Genomic DNA, 18,364 nt, shown 5'->3' with positions numbered 1-18,364 from the left:
GGAAAACAACATGCAGAATGGAAACCTTGGTATGATGCAAGGATCACTGACATTCTTGATGGTAAACATAGCTCAATTGCCACTTTTATAGGTACAGGCGTGGAACCCGGTGTGGTCTTCTGCTGCTGTAGCCCATCCACTTCAAGGTTGTGCATTCAGAGATGGTCTTCTGCACATCAGTAAGTGGTTGAGTTATTGTCACCTTCCTGTTGGCTTAAACTAGTTTGGTCAATCGTCTCTGACATCTCTCAATAAAACCGCATTTTCGCCCACAGAACAGTTGCTCACTAGACATTTTATGTTTTTTGCACCTTCACCATAAACTCTAGAGACTATTGTGCATGAAAATTCCAGGAAATCAGCAGTTTCTGAGATACTCAAACCACACCATCTGGAACCAACAATCATTCCATGGTCAAAGTCACTTGGATCACATTTCTTCTGCATTCTGATGTTTGGTCTGTACAACAATTAAACCTCAAGATCACGTCTGCAAGAAGGTGTACCTAAAGTGGCAACTGCTGTGTACTTTGTGTCATGGAAACATGGCTATCTCCCACCATTTCAGATGCAGCGCTACAGCTTGATGGCTTCACCATTCACCACAAAGACAGGACAGCTCAGTCTTTTAAAGGGAGAAGAGACAAAGTATGCTTTATGCTTAATTCATTGTGATGCACAGACATGGCCATTTTCAGTTCTGCTCACCTGACCTGGACCATCTAGAGGTGAAGTGTCATCCATTTTATCTGCCAAGGGAGTTTCCCCACCATCATCCTGGTTGAGGTGTACATTCCACCTCAACTTCAGGCAGGTACTGGAGGAACTGAGCACTGATCAAAAGTCACAAAACAGTGCACTCTAATGGCTTCCCTATCATTACGGAGGATTTCATCCGGGCCTGCTTGAAGAAGTCTTTGACTAACTGCCACCAGTATATCAACATTCTAAAGTACAAAGTAAATTTATTATCTAGGTACATATGTCACAATATACAACCCTGAGATTCATTTTCTTGTGGGTATACTCAATAAATCTAAAGAATAATAACCATAACAGAATCAATGAAAGACTGCCCAACTCGGGCATTCAACCAGAGTGCAAAAGGCAACAAATTGAGGAAATATAAAAATAAAGAATTAATAGTAAATAATTAAATAAGCAATAAATAGAGAATACTGTACATGATGAAGAGTCCTTGAAAGTGAGTCCATTGGTTGTGGGAACGTTCCAATAATGGAGCAAGTGAAGTTGAGTGAAGTTAATCCTTTTGGCTGAGGGGCAGTAACTGTTCCTAAGCCTGGTGGTGAGAGTTCTGAGGCTCCAGTACGTTCCTGATGGCAACAGTGAGAAGAGAGAATGTTCTAAGTGGTGGGGGTCCCTTATGATGGATGCGACTTTCCTGCAACAGTGTTTCATGTAGGTGTGCTCAACGGTGGAAAGGGCTTTATCTGTGATTAACTGGAACGTATCAATTACCTTTTGTAAGATTTTCTGTTCAAGGGTATTGGTGTTTCCATTCCAGGCTATGATGCAGCCAGTCAATATACTCTCCACTACACAGCTATGGAAGTTTGTCAAAATTTTAACTCCTAAGGAAGTAGGGGTGCTGCTGTGCATTTTTTCGTAATTGCACTTACATGTTGGGCCCAGTACAGGTCCTCTGAAATAATAATACTGAAGAATTTTAAATTGCTGATCCTCTCCAGCTGTGGTCCTCTGATGAGGACTGCCTCATGGACCTCTGGTTTCTTTCTCCTGAAGTCAATAATCAGCTTCTTGGTCTTGCTGACATTGAGTAAGAGGTTGTTGTTCTGGCACCACTCAGCTGGATTTGCAATCTCCATTTTAATGCTGATTCGTCACCATCTTGGATTCGGCCTACAACACTGGTGTCATCAGCAAACTTGAATATGGTGTTGGAGCTGTGCTTAAAGACACAGTTATTAGTGTAAAGTGAGTAGAGTATGGGGTTAAGCTGACAGCGTTGTAGTGCACCTGTGCTAATGGAGATCGTGGAGGAGATGTTGTTGCCAATCCAAACTGACTGGGGTCTGCAAGTGAGGAAATTGAGGATCCAATTGCACAGAGAGGCATTGAGGCCAAGGTCTTCTGAGCGTATTCATTAGTTTTGATAATTTTAATGGTATCGAACACTGAGCTGTAGTTGACAAAGAGCACAAGGAGGTATTGAAATTCACCCGCAGAACCAAAGGAGCCAACGCAATTGACCACCGTTACATCACCAAGAATGCTTACCATGCCTTCTCATGCATGCACTTTGGAAAGTCTCATTACCTGGCTGTACATCTACTCCAGGCATAAAGGTAGAGATGAAAGACTCCAGCACTAGTGGTGAGGACTAAGGCGGCATGGTTAAGGGTGGTGGAAGAGCACTTACAGGACTGTTTTGAATCAGTGCATTGGACAATATTCAGGGATTAATTTTCAAATTTGAATAAATATGCCAAAGTTGTCACTGACTTCATCAAGACCTGTGTGGATGAGGGTACACCTTCAAGAACATACCAGACATACCCAAGCCAAAGATGTGGATGAAGCAGGATTTCTGGACTGGTAATTCTGAACTATACAGTCAGTCCAGGTACAACATACAGAAGGTTATGTTAAGAATGAAAAAACAATTGCAAATGAAGTTAGAGAGAGAATCGGATGCAAATCAGCTCCGACAGCGTATGCAGGCCATTACTTCCTACAAGGCAAAAGCCAACATCATGAATGGCTGAGATGCTTAACTCCCAGATGAGCTCAAACCTGTGCCGACCAACTGGCAGGAGGACATCTTCAATTTCTCACTGCTGGAGTTGGAGGTTCTCACCCGCTTCAGAACAGTGACAAGCATCCCAGTGTCCAAGAAAACCAAGGTGAGCTGCCTCAATGACCATCACCCAGTGGCATTCACATCTATGGTGATGAAGTGCTTTGAGGGGTTGGTCATGGCTAGAGTCAGCTCCTATCTAAGCAAAGACCTGGACTCACTGCAATTTGTCCATCACCACAGCAGATGCAGTCTCACTGGCTCTCCACTCACCTTGGATCACCTGGACAACAGCAATGCCTATGTCAAGATGCTGTTTATTGACTACAGCTCAGCATTCAACACAATCCCACCCCCAGTACTAATCAACAAACTGAGCGCTTGTACCTCCCTCTGCAACTGGATTCTCAACAATCTCATTGGGAGACCAGTGAGTGTAGATCAGAAGTAACATCTCTTCCTCACTGACATGCAACACTGGTAGACCTTAAGGTTACATGGTCAACCCACTGCTCTACTCTCTCTTCACCCACGACTGTATGAAGGCACAGCTCAAATGCCACTTACAAATTTATCAATGACCAACTATTGTTGGCAGGATTTCAGAGAGTGAAGACGAGACGTACAGGAGTGAGATTGATCAGCTGGTTTAGTGGTGTCTTAACCTTGCACTCAATATTTTACTGTAATTTGTAGGTTTTTAAAAAAATTATGTATTGTACTGTATTGCTGCCACAAAACAAATTTCATGACATATGCCAGTGATATTAAACATGTTTCAGATTCTGATACTGACCAGGATATGGGGTGCTGTGCCAACACCCTCCAGAATATCCCTATGTTAATTGCTGTCAATTTCAGGAAAGCTTTCTGTAGCAAATAACTTGTTAACAAAACGTTTTAGGGCAGTTAACAACAGGAATTCTGCAGATGCTGGAAATTCAAGCAACATACATCAAAGTTGCTGGTGAACAGCCAGGCAGCATCTATAGGAAGAGGCGCAGTCGACGTTTCAGGCCGAGACCCTTCGTCAGGACAGTTGGAAGTTTTTGTTTCTATGATGAAAATAGTCTCAAAGTGCTATCCATTTACTAGAAACTCTGTGTTGTTAGTTAAGAACAACAAAGGCCCATTAGCTGCATGAATTTATATAACATACTGTTAAGTTTGACAACTCATGTTAGCCACCAGCACCTGCTTCAATTAAACAGATTTTATGAATTAACAGTAAAAATTTAACCTTTACATCTTCCAGTTTTCCACAGCACAGTTGAACACATACACAATACCAGCCATCTTGTTTACCATTTGTAACAGCAGTTACACACATCTACAGATGAGTGTTATCTTTTAACATCAGAGATGTCCTCCTTCTTCAAAGAACGGTGTTTCCCTTCCTCCACCATTAATGCTGCCCTCAGCTGCATCTCCTTCATGTCCCGAACATCCATGCTCATCCCACCTTAACAGGAAGATTTCTCCTTCCGATAAAAAGTAATTCCCCCCGCCCCCAGCTCTTCTTCTATTCCTCACTCTAGCCCCTTACTTCTCACCTGCCTGCCACTCCCCCGGGTCCCCTCCTCCTTCCCTTTCTCCTATGGTCCAGTCTCCTCTCCTATCAGATTCTATCCTCTCCAGTCCTTTATTTTTCCTATTCACCTGGCTTCACCTATTACCTTCTAGCCATCCTCTTTCCCATCCCCCCACCTTTATAGTCTGTCATCTTCCCGCAAACCTTTCCAATCCTGACGAAGGGTCTCAGCCCAAAATGTCAACTGTTCATTCAATTCCATAGATGCCGCCAGACCTGCTAAGCTCCTCCAACATTTTGTGTGTGTTGCTTTAACTTTCTCCAGCAAGCATTTCGTTTTGCATTATCTGAAGTTCTTTTGTCTTCCATCAAACAGTTCAGAATTTGAAGACAATCAAGAAAGCTTATATACAGACCCACGATTACTTAATACAAAACAGTTAAGGTGTTCATTGAGAACAAAAATTTGGATGAGATACTCAAGAACAATTAAGTTTTATAGTTTTAAATTTATCAATGTTGGCTAGAACTACAACAAATCCACTATTATGAGAACCCAATATTTTGAACAAAATCAATGGCCAGAATTTTATTTTGCTCTTAAGGTCTTGGGGGTTTTGTAATTCCCTTGATTACATTTTACTTCATAAATTAGTAACTAAACAAGTAGTCAGCAGAAAGTTCGATACATTTCATAAAAATAACTTCGTTGGAAACAGTTCAAATATTTTTTAAAAAGTCACTATTCTTGATACACATGGTTTCAATATGAGTTTGGGAAGTAATAAAGGATAGGTAAATCATACACTATTTGTCAAAAATCTAAACAGTTTAATTATGGCAGGTATACAAAGAAGGAACCGCATTTTTATTACCCATGAGCATATTAGAGCCCTTTAAAGTCAATGAAGAATTTATTAAGTGTTGGAGTTGAAGGTGGCAGCCAATACATGTGTTGCTTTTGGTGAGATCTTACAATCAAAATGAATGCTTGTAGAAATGATGTTTATGCAATAATTGTTTGCCAGGACATCAAGCAAGCCCTCCTTCCTTTTGATGTCTTATTCAAACGACAGATGTGATGCTTTCATAATACTCAGAATTCAGAACTTACTCATTTTCTTAAGGAATAATGTGACTAAAAAGAACATCTATTCCGTGATGCTCAAATCTGCTGAGGTATTTATGTTGAAATAATTTTGTAATTCTTATTTATTCTGGAATTTGAATAAAGAAAAGTTAAAATTGTTTGCCTGCCTACAAATCCTTACTCACACCTCACTGGCAGGACTAACACCTTATTAAGAGGGCAAATTATGTTTATCAGCATGAGTAGCTTGGCATAATTTCTGGGCAGCTTTCTATAGGGCAAGTTTAATTAGGAATTCAATGGCGCTGTTCTGAAAGTACAGTAAAACAGGAAATAGTATGATAATCATTTCCAGCATCGCCCGCAGTATTTCCCGTATATTTGGCAGTTCCCATTCTTACTTGGGTCACATTAACTAAAAACTTAATGTAACAGCTTTGATTCCCACTGGATTATAAATTGGACAAGCAAAGAACATCACAAGCAACACACTCAAAATGCTCGAGGAACTCGATCTCCAACCTGATGCATGAACATTGATTTCTCTGACCTGTTAACTTTTTTCTCCTCCCCCTTTCCTCCTCTTCAGTTCCCCACTCTGGCTCCCCCTCTTACCTCCTCTCTTCTCACCTGCCTATCACATCCCTCTTCTCCTTTCATTTCTCAAATGACCGACTCTCATCTCCTATCAGATTCCTTCTTCCCCATCCCTTTAGCTTTTCTACCTATCACCTCCCAAGCTTCGTACTTCATGCCCATTTCCCCCACCCACCTGGCATAACCTATCACTTTCTAGTGTGTACTGTACTCCATTCCCTCAACCCACCATCTTATTCAGGTTTCTTCTCCCTTCGTTTCCAGTCCTGATGAAGGTTCTCAGCCTGAAATGTTGATTCTTTATCTATTTCCGTAGATGCTGCCTGACCTGCTGAGTTCCTCCAGCATTGTGGGTCACTCCAGATTTCCAGCATCTATGGATTCTCTTGTGTTAAAGAACATCACAATTTACTTCATAATTTCACATTTTTTCAAAACATGAGCTCCAATGTCTGTACTAAACATCAAAAACCGAAAACATTCAACTGTTTGGACTTCTTGGCTGGAAAAAAATGAACAGTTTAATTATTTTTCTACCACAGGTACCTTTATCCAAAAATATAGATATGCTTTTAAACAACAATTTCTGCAAACCCACAACTTTAAACTTGATGTGGTTGCTGAAGAAATGAGAGGATCTTTGAACCGGTAGTAAATGTAAATGTTTGCCTTAACAACAAATGTGCTGGTCCAGTCCTCAACTGGCCACGAGGTTTGATCCAAATACTACATTTAACTGCCTTCCGCATTCCATGTTACTCCCTACTTTGGAGTTTCCAGTTTGTCTTTTGAGCTTGGTGAAACATTGGGAGCTCATTAAAATGATTTTCATCTTAACCTTCAACCAGCTTAACTTAGCTCTGATGTAAGGAATTATACTTTTACAAAATTGTTAAAAGGCTCTTTTAAGTCTTTTATCCACAAGTAGCTGTCTGCATGTCCTGAGGGACAGAGGAGGCTTTTTAACAGCAGTGCAAGGATCATCTTTGTTGAAAATTATTAGCAAGTCAAATCTCCTGGCCATAGGGGGAAGCAAGTCTGAATGGGGGGGGTGGGGGGGGGGGAAGAAGAAAGAGTTACATCAGAGCAACTCCACAGTAAAGCTTTTTCTGCAGAGACCATTTTCTGTCTGTCCTGCTTTGTTTATTTCTTTCTAAATTTCTACACGTTTATCCTTAAAAAGTACAGCTGCCTCCTCTCTTAAAGCGGGGTCCAGAATGAAGAAATCACTTCAATCTATTTGACCTCATCCTTTTTGTATAACATCTCTTACTATTTTCCCACTAAAGCACCTGGCAATGTTCACATAAAAAAAATAAGAGCCATACTAGTTGGTTTCAACCCTGCTTTTGGCAATGTTCCAGTTGTTAGTTACTGTGTGAAGAAATGTTTCCCAATATCAGCCTTGCATTTTTTGTTATAAATTCATTTTGAGGCATCAGTAGCAAGGCCAGCATCTTTTGATATCTATATTTGCACATATGTAAAGTTGAGCCAATTTATTGAACTGATGTTATCACAGCTGAGAAGATATGCCCATGATAATATCGGATCTGAGTGTTTTGAGCCAAAGAAGAAACACGATACATTTATGAGAGAAATCTGTTCAACATTTGATGGGAACTTTAAGGTCTGGCAGCCCCATACATCACTTAACCACTTCAACTCATACAGTATGACACTTTTCAAGAAATAAAGCACTCAAGACACAGGAGCCACCAAGTAAAATTTTACAACATATGTCACTAACATTGGTAACCAAAAGCTGGTCAGAGGTGGTTCCAGGTGCAGTGGTGGCAAAGTTGACAAATCCAAGGAAGAAATTCCACCGTTGGGGCATAATAATGTTATCAAATAAAACCTAACACAGGTGGTGGCATAGGTGATGATACCAGAGATGATCAAAAGCTTGATCAAAGGACATTTAAGGAGTACATCACTGGAGAACCAAACAGTTAAAAGGCAGAAGGGTTTAGGGAACAAAATCCTGTGTGGGACCAGAAAAGACAGTTACAGATAGTGCTGCAAGAAAAAATACTGGGACATGCAGGAGGCTTGAATAAGAGAGTGCAGAGTTGGCAAATAATTTTTAGGTTAGAAGTGGTTATACAAGTAGAGAAGCTAAAAACTGGAAACAAAATCTTTTAAAAATTGCATTGTAAGCAAGCATAAGAGTAATGGTAAACAAGACTTAATGGAAATTAGAAACAGAAATTTGGATAATGTTTACCAAGTTGGAAGATATGGGAGGCCTTCCAGGAAGGTGCTGGAAAACTCATGTAGATATTCAGGAGAATTGTAGATGAGGATTTCAGTGGCAGAAAAGTTAGACCAGGAATAGAGATGGGTGACGTTACCCAGGTGAAACGAGATGTTTTGGTGCTGGCAGCTGAATTCATGAGTTGGGGAAGTTATCACCAGCCTGGAACTAGGAGGGAGAAAATGCATTTGGTGAAGTTTGTTGAAAGTGCACATTGAAGAACAGGATTAGGATCAGCTACAATGTTTCATGGTGAACAACTTGACCAGAAGAACTATCTCAGTATACACTCGAAAACTTCAGGGAATGGGAAGTGTGGACAAAGCAGATAAAAGGATAGCTACTGAGAGTATTAAAAGAAAGTTGTACAATACGGTAGGATTATACACCAAGGAATTCAATGCCTTAGCACAGGAGGCAAATCTATACTGTACTGGTTTGGAATGTAAATTTACTTCCCCTGCTATAATAATGTAGTTTTTAATACAGTTGAATAAGTAAATCCACAATATTCTATTATTCATCAACAGTATATCATTCAAAATCCAATAAGATGACGAGAAAATCCGCAAGAACCAACAAGAATTTTTGGAAGTTGTTCAAGTGCCCTTGGCTGATTTTTTCCCCGTCCTCTTTAGAACGAAAGCTTCTAGCACAAAAAAAACTTGTACTCGTACCTTTGCCCCACAAATAGCAGAGAAATTCAAGAAATTTTCCCCTTCTTTTAATATCATGCACAATATAGGTATTGCCTCAGTACAACTGAAAGCACAATCGATATAGTGGAAGGCATGACATTCACAATCCTTTTATCCAAGCATCAGCTATTTTCTTTCAGAGAGCTGGTATTTAACTCTGTCTCTGACAAAATGTCGTGACATGGCATTGACATAGATGAAGCCTTGGATTCAATATATAGAAAAAATGGCTACTTTTTTCCATAGAGGCTGAATATTTAACATCTACAAGAAGGCATTAATTTAAAGGACCATGTTGTATGAAAACTAGGAACTAGTTTTGGAAAATACATTGTTAACAAAGTTCATAAACTGGTATCCATGTTTTCTTCTTCAGAGTTAAAAAGAATCTACACCATTACAAAAGAATGCATAAAATATTGCAGCTCCCCATAACAGAATTGTGCATACACACATTTAACATGGTTATAAAGTAAGGCAACCATGTCCTAGTGAATTAAAGCAAGAGAATCCCTGTGGAGTGCATATGCTTTCTATCATCAGCGCCAGCTTGTTTAGTCTGTTTCAAGCTCTATTTTGTTTATTAAAAAAGAACCATCTTTGTTGAGTTGATATTGCATTCTAGCAAAAGCAATATATAAAATACATTATATAGATACTATAGGTAGCAAAAAAAACTGTGGCACCAGGATTAAATCCAAAATGATTCTTCTTTTGGTTTACACTAATGATCTTTTCCAGTTTGCCAAAATACTGAGAAATTCTCAGTGTCATAGTGCCTGTTCAACCTGAACTCTATCCTTCACATAATATTCAGTTATACATTATACAAGGATAGATTGTAGATGAAGTTCCACATGAAGTGATTCGTTTTGAGAGGGGAATGCTACAGATGGTAAAATGGTGCAAAAAAAAAAGCAATGGAGGAGCAGACTTGATCAGCCAGCCAGAAGCAAATATATCTATACCTTGAAATCAAAACCTTCAAAGATGCATGTTTTTTTAAAAAACGGCACAAGTTCAAAGATATGAACTATGGACAAAACACTTCAGTTATATCAGGGCAAATAACAGCAAATGGAGAGGGGAAAAGGAACAAGGATTCATAAACACAAAATACTCTGCAGATGCTGGGGTCAAAGCAACACTCAACATGCTGCAGGAATTCAGCAGGTCGGGCAGCATCCGTGGAAACATCAGTCAACGTTTCGGGCTAGAACCCTTCGTCAGGACTGAAGAGGGAAGGGGCAGAGGCCCTATAAAGAAGGTAGGGGGAGGGTGGGAAGGAGAAGGCTGGTAGGTGCCAGGTGAAAAACCAGTAAGGGGAAAGATAATGGGGTGGGGGAGGGGAAGCAGGGAGGGGATAGGCAGCTGGGGGAGGGGGCAGAGTGAAACTCAGGTTGGAGGAGCAACACCTCATATACCATATAGGTCGTATCCAGCCCCTTGGTATGAACATAGAATTCCTCAACTTCCGGTAATTCCCTCCCCCTTCCTTCCCCTACCCCTATTTCACTCTGCCCCCTCTCCCAGCTGCCTATCACCTCCCTCATGGTTCCGCCTCCTTCTACTACCCATTGTGTTTTCCCCTATTCCTCCTTCACCTTTCCTGCCTCTCCCCTCCCCCACCCCATTATCTTTCCCCTCACTGGTTTTTCACCTGGAACTTACCAGCCTTCTCCTTCCCACCCTCCCCCCACCTTCTTTGTAGGACCTCTGCCCCTTCCCTCTTCAGTCCTGACGAAGGGTTCAGGCCCGAAACGTTGACTGATCGTTTCCACGGATGCTGCTCGACCTGCTGAGTTCCTCCAGCGTGTTGTCAGTGTTGCAAGGAACAAGGATTATTAGGAGATAAGTGTTCAAAATTATTAGCATGCCTGCAACCAGGGATAAATTTAAAATCACTGAAGGTCAAAGATTAGAATTATTGTTGATGTCAACTCACTAAAAGTTTTCTTATTAGGACAATTCCTCTGCTTTCTCCATGGTCCTGTAAATTCCCTTTCCATGAATATCAAAACCAAAATTCCCTCATGGAAGTTACTTCTACTGCCTTTTCAGCAGTATGTTCCTGATCATTAACTGACTGTGTAAGGTTTCTTTTCTACCCAGTGATTAGTTTTCAGAAATTATAAATACAGTGAGTTTTTAAGAGATAAAGAGCACTTTACTAAAAGCAAATAATGGTGAAAGAGGAAGCCTTTTGTTTAAAGAACAAGTGCATAAATATTTAAAGGAAAGGTTAATAGGTTAGGGAAATGGAAGGTAACAGTGATAGTTCAAAAAGATGAAAAAGGTTCAATGAGCTAAAATGTTTCCTGCATTTCAACAATTTTGAAATCAAAATCATTGAATAAATGTTGCAACCCACCAAAACCTTTGATCATTTACTATCTTAGTTTCTCATACGCTGCCTTCACACATAATGTGGGCCAATTTACTTTCTCATGTGTGGCCTCAATTCACAGCTGTGAGAAACTGATAGTTAATAGCAACTTGACAGGACTTTAATTTTTTTTTAAAGCAGGCATTTGACACACTATTCTTCCCCAAATCAAAATTCTCCCGGAGCTTACCTTGGAGGCATTTCTTACAGTTGAAAGCCTGTGTGCAATTACCAAAACTGTTCGCTCCTGCATAACCCGATCAATGGCCTCTTGTACTAAATGTTCACTCTCTGCATCCAAAGCGCTGGTAGCCTGTTAATCCAGAAAAATACACAAGAGAACCTAGTTATGTTTCAGTAAAGCACTCAACATCAAGTTATTTCAATAGCCTCCACAATACCATGGGATTTGATAAATTAAGATTATCAGGGTTAATATAAACCAGAGTTAAATGGACGATTTAGTCAGATTTGCTTTATAACCTTTATCTATAGCAATAAGAAAACTATTTTACTTAGGATGATAAACAAAAATTCATCAATACTCCACAAAATTTTACCAGTGCAATTGTGTTCTCAACAGGAACCCACGTAACTGTTTGTGTCACCAAACATTATGTCATCTTCCACATGCATTTAAATGTATTTAGTAAACCCTTAGATATGATGAAAGAAATTCTTTCAGTTCTACCAAATTACTCTTATTCCAAGTTTGTAATAGAATATAATTCTTTACTTGATCTAATAAAGTAAAAATATTCTGAATCAAAGATCTTCTTTTGGTTATGGAAAGGAAAGAAGAATTTGGCAGGGAGGGTATTAAGTTCAATTATCCCAGGACCAAGGTCAGAGAGTCCTTGAAATTTATGGTTTTGGAGATAACTATTTAACCCACTGCAGTCATGCCAGCCACTAAGGACCTTTACAGACATCTCACTTTTCAACACTGAGACCCATAGGTTACAGTATCCCAAGCCCTCAAGTACAAATTTGTTATGATTTCTACTTCTATTATCCTATTAGCTAGGGTACTCCAGAACACCACCACTCATATAGGTGAAGATTGCTTCATTCAATACCCCTGTAATCATTCTATGAATTATCTTAAATTCAACTTACCCCCTTACTGACATCTCTGCTAAAGGAAGACCTTACCTTGTCACATTTTTTTCTTATCCTTATTCTAAAGAAAATCTCACCTAAAATATTGCAACTAACAATTTTCAGTTCTGATGTTCCGCACAAAAATTCTGTAATTACTCAATTGCTATAACAGCATTTAATATAGTGTGATTGGAACCAAATATAGTACATTAGCTGCTGCCTAACTAGCAATTTCCACAGGTCTAGCTGGATCTTGGCTAGTAATGGATTCTATAAAATCCAACTTCCAGCTACATTGGACCCTTTCCAGTTCTCTTACTATTCAAACCATAGCCTTGTCTCTCCACTTCATCCTGTCGCACCTGGAAAGTGATGTCTCATATACCAAGATGTTGTTGGTGAGTGAACTGTCCTTGTTGGGACTCAATACCCCTCTTTGTAATTGGATCTTGGACTTCTTGACAGAAAGACCCCTGTCAATCCAAGTTGGCAGCAACATCTCAAGCTCCATCAAGCTCAGCACTGGTGCCCCCTCCCCAGGGTTGTGTGCTCAGTGCGCTGCTGTTCAGAGTGCTAACTCAGGACTGCATTGCCAGTTTCAGCTCAGACTGCATCAACAAGCTTGCTGACAATACTAGTGTTTGGCCTCATCAGCTACAATGATGAGTTGGCACACGGAGAGAGGAGAGAGGCAGGCTTGTCAAATGGTGCGAGAACAACAGAGTCTCAACATGGACAAAACAAAAGAATTGATCGTGAACTTCAGGAAGGCACAGGTCAACCACTCTCCACTGCACATCAATGGGTCTGCCAAAGAGCGAGCGATGATCACAAAGTTCCTTGGTGTGCACATAATGGATGACCTAACCTGGAACACCACTTCACCAGTCAAGTAGGGACAGCGGCATCTACACTTTGAGGAGACTGAGGCATGCAAGTCTCCCTGCACCCTCTTCCCCGCCCCCCGCCCCCCCCCCCAAATCCTAACAACTTTCTACAGGAGCACCATCGGGAGTGTCCTGTCCAGCTGCATCATTTTGTGGTACGGAAGCTGCAAGGCATCAGACCACAATATGCTACAGAGAATCATCAGGATCTCCCTCCCCCCGTTTGTGACATTTACCAGAAGCATTGCAGACAAAAGGTCCAAAGCATTGTTGAGGATCCCTACCACCCATTCCATAATCTCTTTGACCCACTACCATCAAGAAGGAGGTACAAAAGCATCAGGACTAGGACTGCCAGACTGGGCAACAGCTTGCTCTCTCAGGCTACGAAATTAATGAATACCTTGTAACCACCGAGGACTCATTACTAGGATAGTGAGCTGTTTAGTGTTTGCCTGTGCTGCACTTTACTTACATATATTTTGTTAACTTTTATAGTATAATATTCTGGTTTATGTCCTGTGGGTTATACATGTTGTGCGGGTGCACATTGTCTGGAGGAACATTGTTTCATTTGGTTGTATATATGTATAGTCAGATGACAACAAACTTGAAACATAGAAACATAGAAAATAGGTGCAGGAGTAGGCCATTCGGCCCTTCGAGCCTGCACCGCCATTCAGTATGATCATGGCTGATCATCCAACTCAGAACCCTGTACCTGCCTTCTCTCCATACCCTCGATCCCTTTAGCCACAAGGGCCATATCTAACTCCCTCTTAAATATAGCCAATGAACTGGCCTCAGCTGTTTCCTGTGGAAGAGAATTCCACAGATTCACCACTCTCTGTGTGAAGAAGTTATTGAACTTAATATCCTTGTTTTTATATTCTATGTATTAGTTATTCAGGAAAATTATCTCATACATTTTTAACCCATGTTATCTAGCTCCTCCAGGATTCAGTGATGTGTTCCAAAGTTTCCTTACACTTCCCAGTATTCCACCATTTAATGTGTACTTTGCCTTCTTCAAATGCACTGTCATTTGGTTATGTAGATTGAATTCTAGTTGTTGCTCTTCCCATCCAACCTTTCAATGCATATTTTTTTGAAGTCAAAGGCTTTACCCTCACTATCAATCACATCACCTATAATGGTAACAAATCCCAAATAGTTTTTGGATTAATAAGAACTTGGGTTTGATTAGATTACAAAAAAAGACGAAATCTAGCAATCCTATGCAAGGAGTCACACTTGAGGAACTAACTGCAGGTTGGAAAGGTGCCTGCAACAAAGCTAGCGAGAGTATTGTAAATTACTGGAAATATTATCTCAGCTAGAAACCATATTAGAAAGTTCAAATTAATTCTGAACCAGCAACAATGAAATCTGGATTGAATTGAGTTGGGGTGGTGGGGTTAGTGGGGTTAGTGGGTAAGGGTGCATGAGTTAAGTTTCTATTTGGGATGCAATCTTAGAGTGAATTCCATGAAAAAGTTTGCCAATTTCTTGAGATTTTTTACCAGTGATTTGCAAATTATTGAATGCAAAATCTTCCCCAAATCAGCAAAATGAAGTATTGTTTTAGAACATTAACTGTAATAGAGAATATTCCATTGCATTTTTAAGAATAAGTTTGCTAATAGGTTTACTGTAGACTTATTAATACAGCTAACATTAAATTTATCAAAAAATTTTTAGTCAATTTCTATTTCATTACCATGTTTTTAAATAACAGAAAATTACTTTTAAAAATTATATGCATACTACATTTGTTAGCATATGTTGTCAGTATGGGAATTCCTTTTGACAGTAAAAAAGTTTTAAATGTGTGCATTGCTAATTTTGTTCAAAAAAATAATTTTAAGAGCCTCGATGAAGGCCTGAAAATAGGTTCAATGAACAGAAAATCATTGGTGTAATTTGGGAGAATGACCAGTTTTGAGGTTAGTTATTTTTATAAACTGCTTGAAAACCACGACTGTAAAAGGTCGAGAAAATTTCAACACTTTTTGCATTGATTTAGCTGTTTGAGAAAATTAAACAACAACATCGGGGCCAAACCAAGCAGAACTCTAAGCCATTATCCTTTCCCTCTAGCAGCCATGAAGATCAAAGCCACAGCTTGTAATTCATGATTAAAACCTTAAGCAGAAGATTAAATTGTGCTCCATATCTATCTTGTGAACCAATTTAAACACTCTTGGTGGTCACTGTTTATCTTGTGATGCAGGGGAGAGAAAGCTTTCTAAATGGAATAGCTCTTAATCCTGTGAAAGGATATAGCCTTTCTGTTTGAGACAGCGATTTGATATTCCGGGAAGTCTTTCACATAAGTCACTTGCAAGCTGAGAAACAGATAGATTTTTTTTAAACTTTTACAATTTATTTAATTGGGTGACTGCAGGATGAAGTGGGCTAGACAATAGTTTTTTTAAACTCTAGTACATGAACTCAAATCTGTGTGCTGATCCAAAGATTCTACAAGGAATTTAAATTCAGAAACTCACTACATTGACTAACACTACACTGAAAGCATTTAGCAAAGGAAACATTACTGATGGAATAATGGAGTGGCAGATACTTAAGCAACAAATCATTGCATTGAGATTTAAAATTATATTTGTGTTCACCTGTATCTAGCTCAAGGATTCAGATCAATTTTACTTTGTAGAAATCCAGGCTGACATCACTGGACTATACAAATTTACACTTAGTATCACATCATTCAGAGCATTATCCATCAAATCAGCAGTACAGTTTGGTATTGCAAGCAGTGGATCATTTCTTTTTCAATAATTACACAGATAGATGCAAGATATATTTACTGAACCCAACTCTGGTTAACCAAGCAATCATGCCCACAAAACTAATGTTCAAAGTACAGTATTGAAGTATGTACACATTATACAACTTTGAGATTCATCTCCATACAGGCAGCCACAAAACAAAGAAACCTCAAAAGAACTCATTTTTATAAAAAAAGGCCCAACGCATGGAGAGAAAAAAAAATTGTGCAAATAATAAAAGTAAGTAAATAGCTTCAGAACTGAAGTTTTATGAAAGACTTAAAATAAGGCATCACTGCAGCCGAGCAGTCCACAGCCTCAGTTCAGTGCAGAGCGAGTAAACTTTGCGGAGTGGAGAGCAGAACTGGGTAGAACAGGCCTTGCCTCACCTCCAGTCCCAAAACCCTGACCTTTTCCACCTGGCCCGATGCTTAAATTGTCCAGGCATTGAGTCATTCCTCGCTCTTGGACTGTTCCCCGCAGTCATGATTTGGCCCATACCTGACTTCTACAATTCTGCCCAGCACTTAAATCAATCAGACTCTGGGACTTCACTCACTCTTGAGAACTCTGCCTTTTCTCTGAACTCGACCCTATCTCCGCCTTTGCTTACCTTGATCGTGCCTCGCATGCGCATCCACCACTGCTAGTCTCCACTTTCCTCCCTGCACCTCTGCCACTGTTCACCTCTCCAATGTTAGTGTTGATCAAAGTGTTACTAATAAAGCATTTAGCAGTTTTGTTTTGTTTTTTTGCCACCAGTAAGTAGTTGCTGGGCCTCACCAGCACCATCTTAAACTGGAATGTGACAGTCTGGACAGAAGTTCACGTGTTCTTGAATAAATAAGACATTATTGAACTTTCCACTGGGGAGAGGAAAACAGATTAAGGAGAGCAAACCACCTCGCTGTCTGACATACTTAATGCAGCATTATGTGATGCTGTCTTATCTGACATCAGGTCAAATTCAAAAATTCCAGACAGCTTGCTCTGCAAGTTTTATTTACTTACAGGTTTTAAAAGTTAGTTAAAAAAACAACCCCATTGGAATGTTTTAATATTCCATCAACAATGAGCAAGCTTATGTGAAGTTGATCACTCCTCTCCAAACATCCTTCTCATTAGTATTAGTAATTTTTGAACTAGACTCTTATCTCTTCTCACAATCAAATTTGATTTAATTTTGGAAATGTTTGCTGATCCAAAATATGAATTTTACAATGTATTAGTAACCTATTGGATCAAACAAATATAAATCAAAGCCAACACACCTTCAGCTGCACAATGAATCTATATTTTCTGTTGAAAGTTTGAAGTTTAGTAAGTTTGTGCCAGACTGTTTGCCACGCAAACGTAAGACTCACCTTCCATACACTTCATATACAAATTCATACAGAAATCACTTAGAATCCACTTCAGGTGAAGGTCTGAACACAGAATTCTAAAAGTGGATTTTTATATCAAAGTCAAAGACTATTGTTGATAATGCCTTGCACAGAAACCTGACTTCTATTTAATCTGAACAAAGCTTTAAATAGCCCCTTTATTAATTTTCATTTTTAACAGCTGTTATCAAATTTATGTGGTGAAAGTGCAAACTTTTAGGATTTTTTTTAAAAACTAAAAGACACATCTGTAATATGATGATTCTTTTGGTTACAAAGACTAAGAATTACCACACCAAAGAATTTACTTGGAATTAACTGTGTCATGAACAATACTTTGACAAGAAAGCGATGCTAGATTTTGTGATACTTTTACTTAAAGATCTGTTCAAAGACCATAGAGAAAGAAAATCACAGTATCCCATAAACCTATTTACATAGAAACACATAATGTAATTTGAATTGACATCAAACGTTGTGTAATTGGAGAACTTCCATATCAACCTTACCGTAATTGTGGTGATCAAGAGTTCACCCTATTAATCTTAGACTGCATTTACTACAACAGAATACAATCAAAATTCTTATTTTACAGACAATGCAAAGTCAAGTTTTCAGAATCTATATGATCTCGAATTGTTAAGCCAATTTGCAAATTATCTTCGAAAGGCCACTCAAGCATGTCACTACTTATTGATTACTCATCAAAAACACCTACAAGTAATCTATCAAAGAAATTAATGAACAAGCAGGAATACTGACAACGTTCAGGATGCATACAAAAAGGTAGCTGATATTCTTAAGAAACACCAAACACCGACTCTACCTTCTTGTGACTGATGTCTTTTCGATACTCCT

At 39.3% G+C, this 18,364-nt stretch overlaps 1 protein-coding gene across 2 annotated transcripts in view; it reads right to left on the bottom strand.

Moving 5' to 3' along the window:
• The window catches only part of LOC134338554 (ABC transporter B family member 1-like), a 142,935-nt gene that overhangs the window by 6,565 nt on the left and 118,006 nt on the right, over positions 1-18,364 (bottom strand). For both annotated transcript variants that reach the window (XM_063034460.1, XM_063034461.1), the window contains one exon: positions 11,532-11,654. In XM_063034460.1, the coding sequence (XP_062890530.1) occupies positions 11,532-11,654 (123 nt within the window). The remainder of the gene's footprint in view (positions 1-11,531; positions 11,655-18,364) is intronic.

Source organism: Mobula hypostoma, chromosome 27 (assembly GCF_963921235.1).
Source record: "Mobula hypostoma chromosome 27, sMobHyp1.1, whole genome shotgun sequence".
NCBI lineage: Eukaryota > Metazoa > Chordata > Chondrichthyes > Myliobatiformes > Myliobatidae > Mobula > Mobula hypostoma.
The sequence above is the reverse complement of the archived record's forward strand: the minus strand, read 5'-3'. Positions and strand labels throughout refer to the sequence as shown.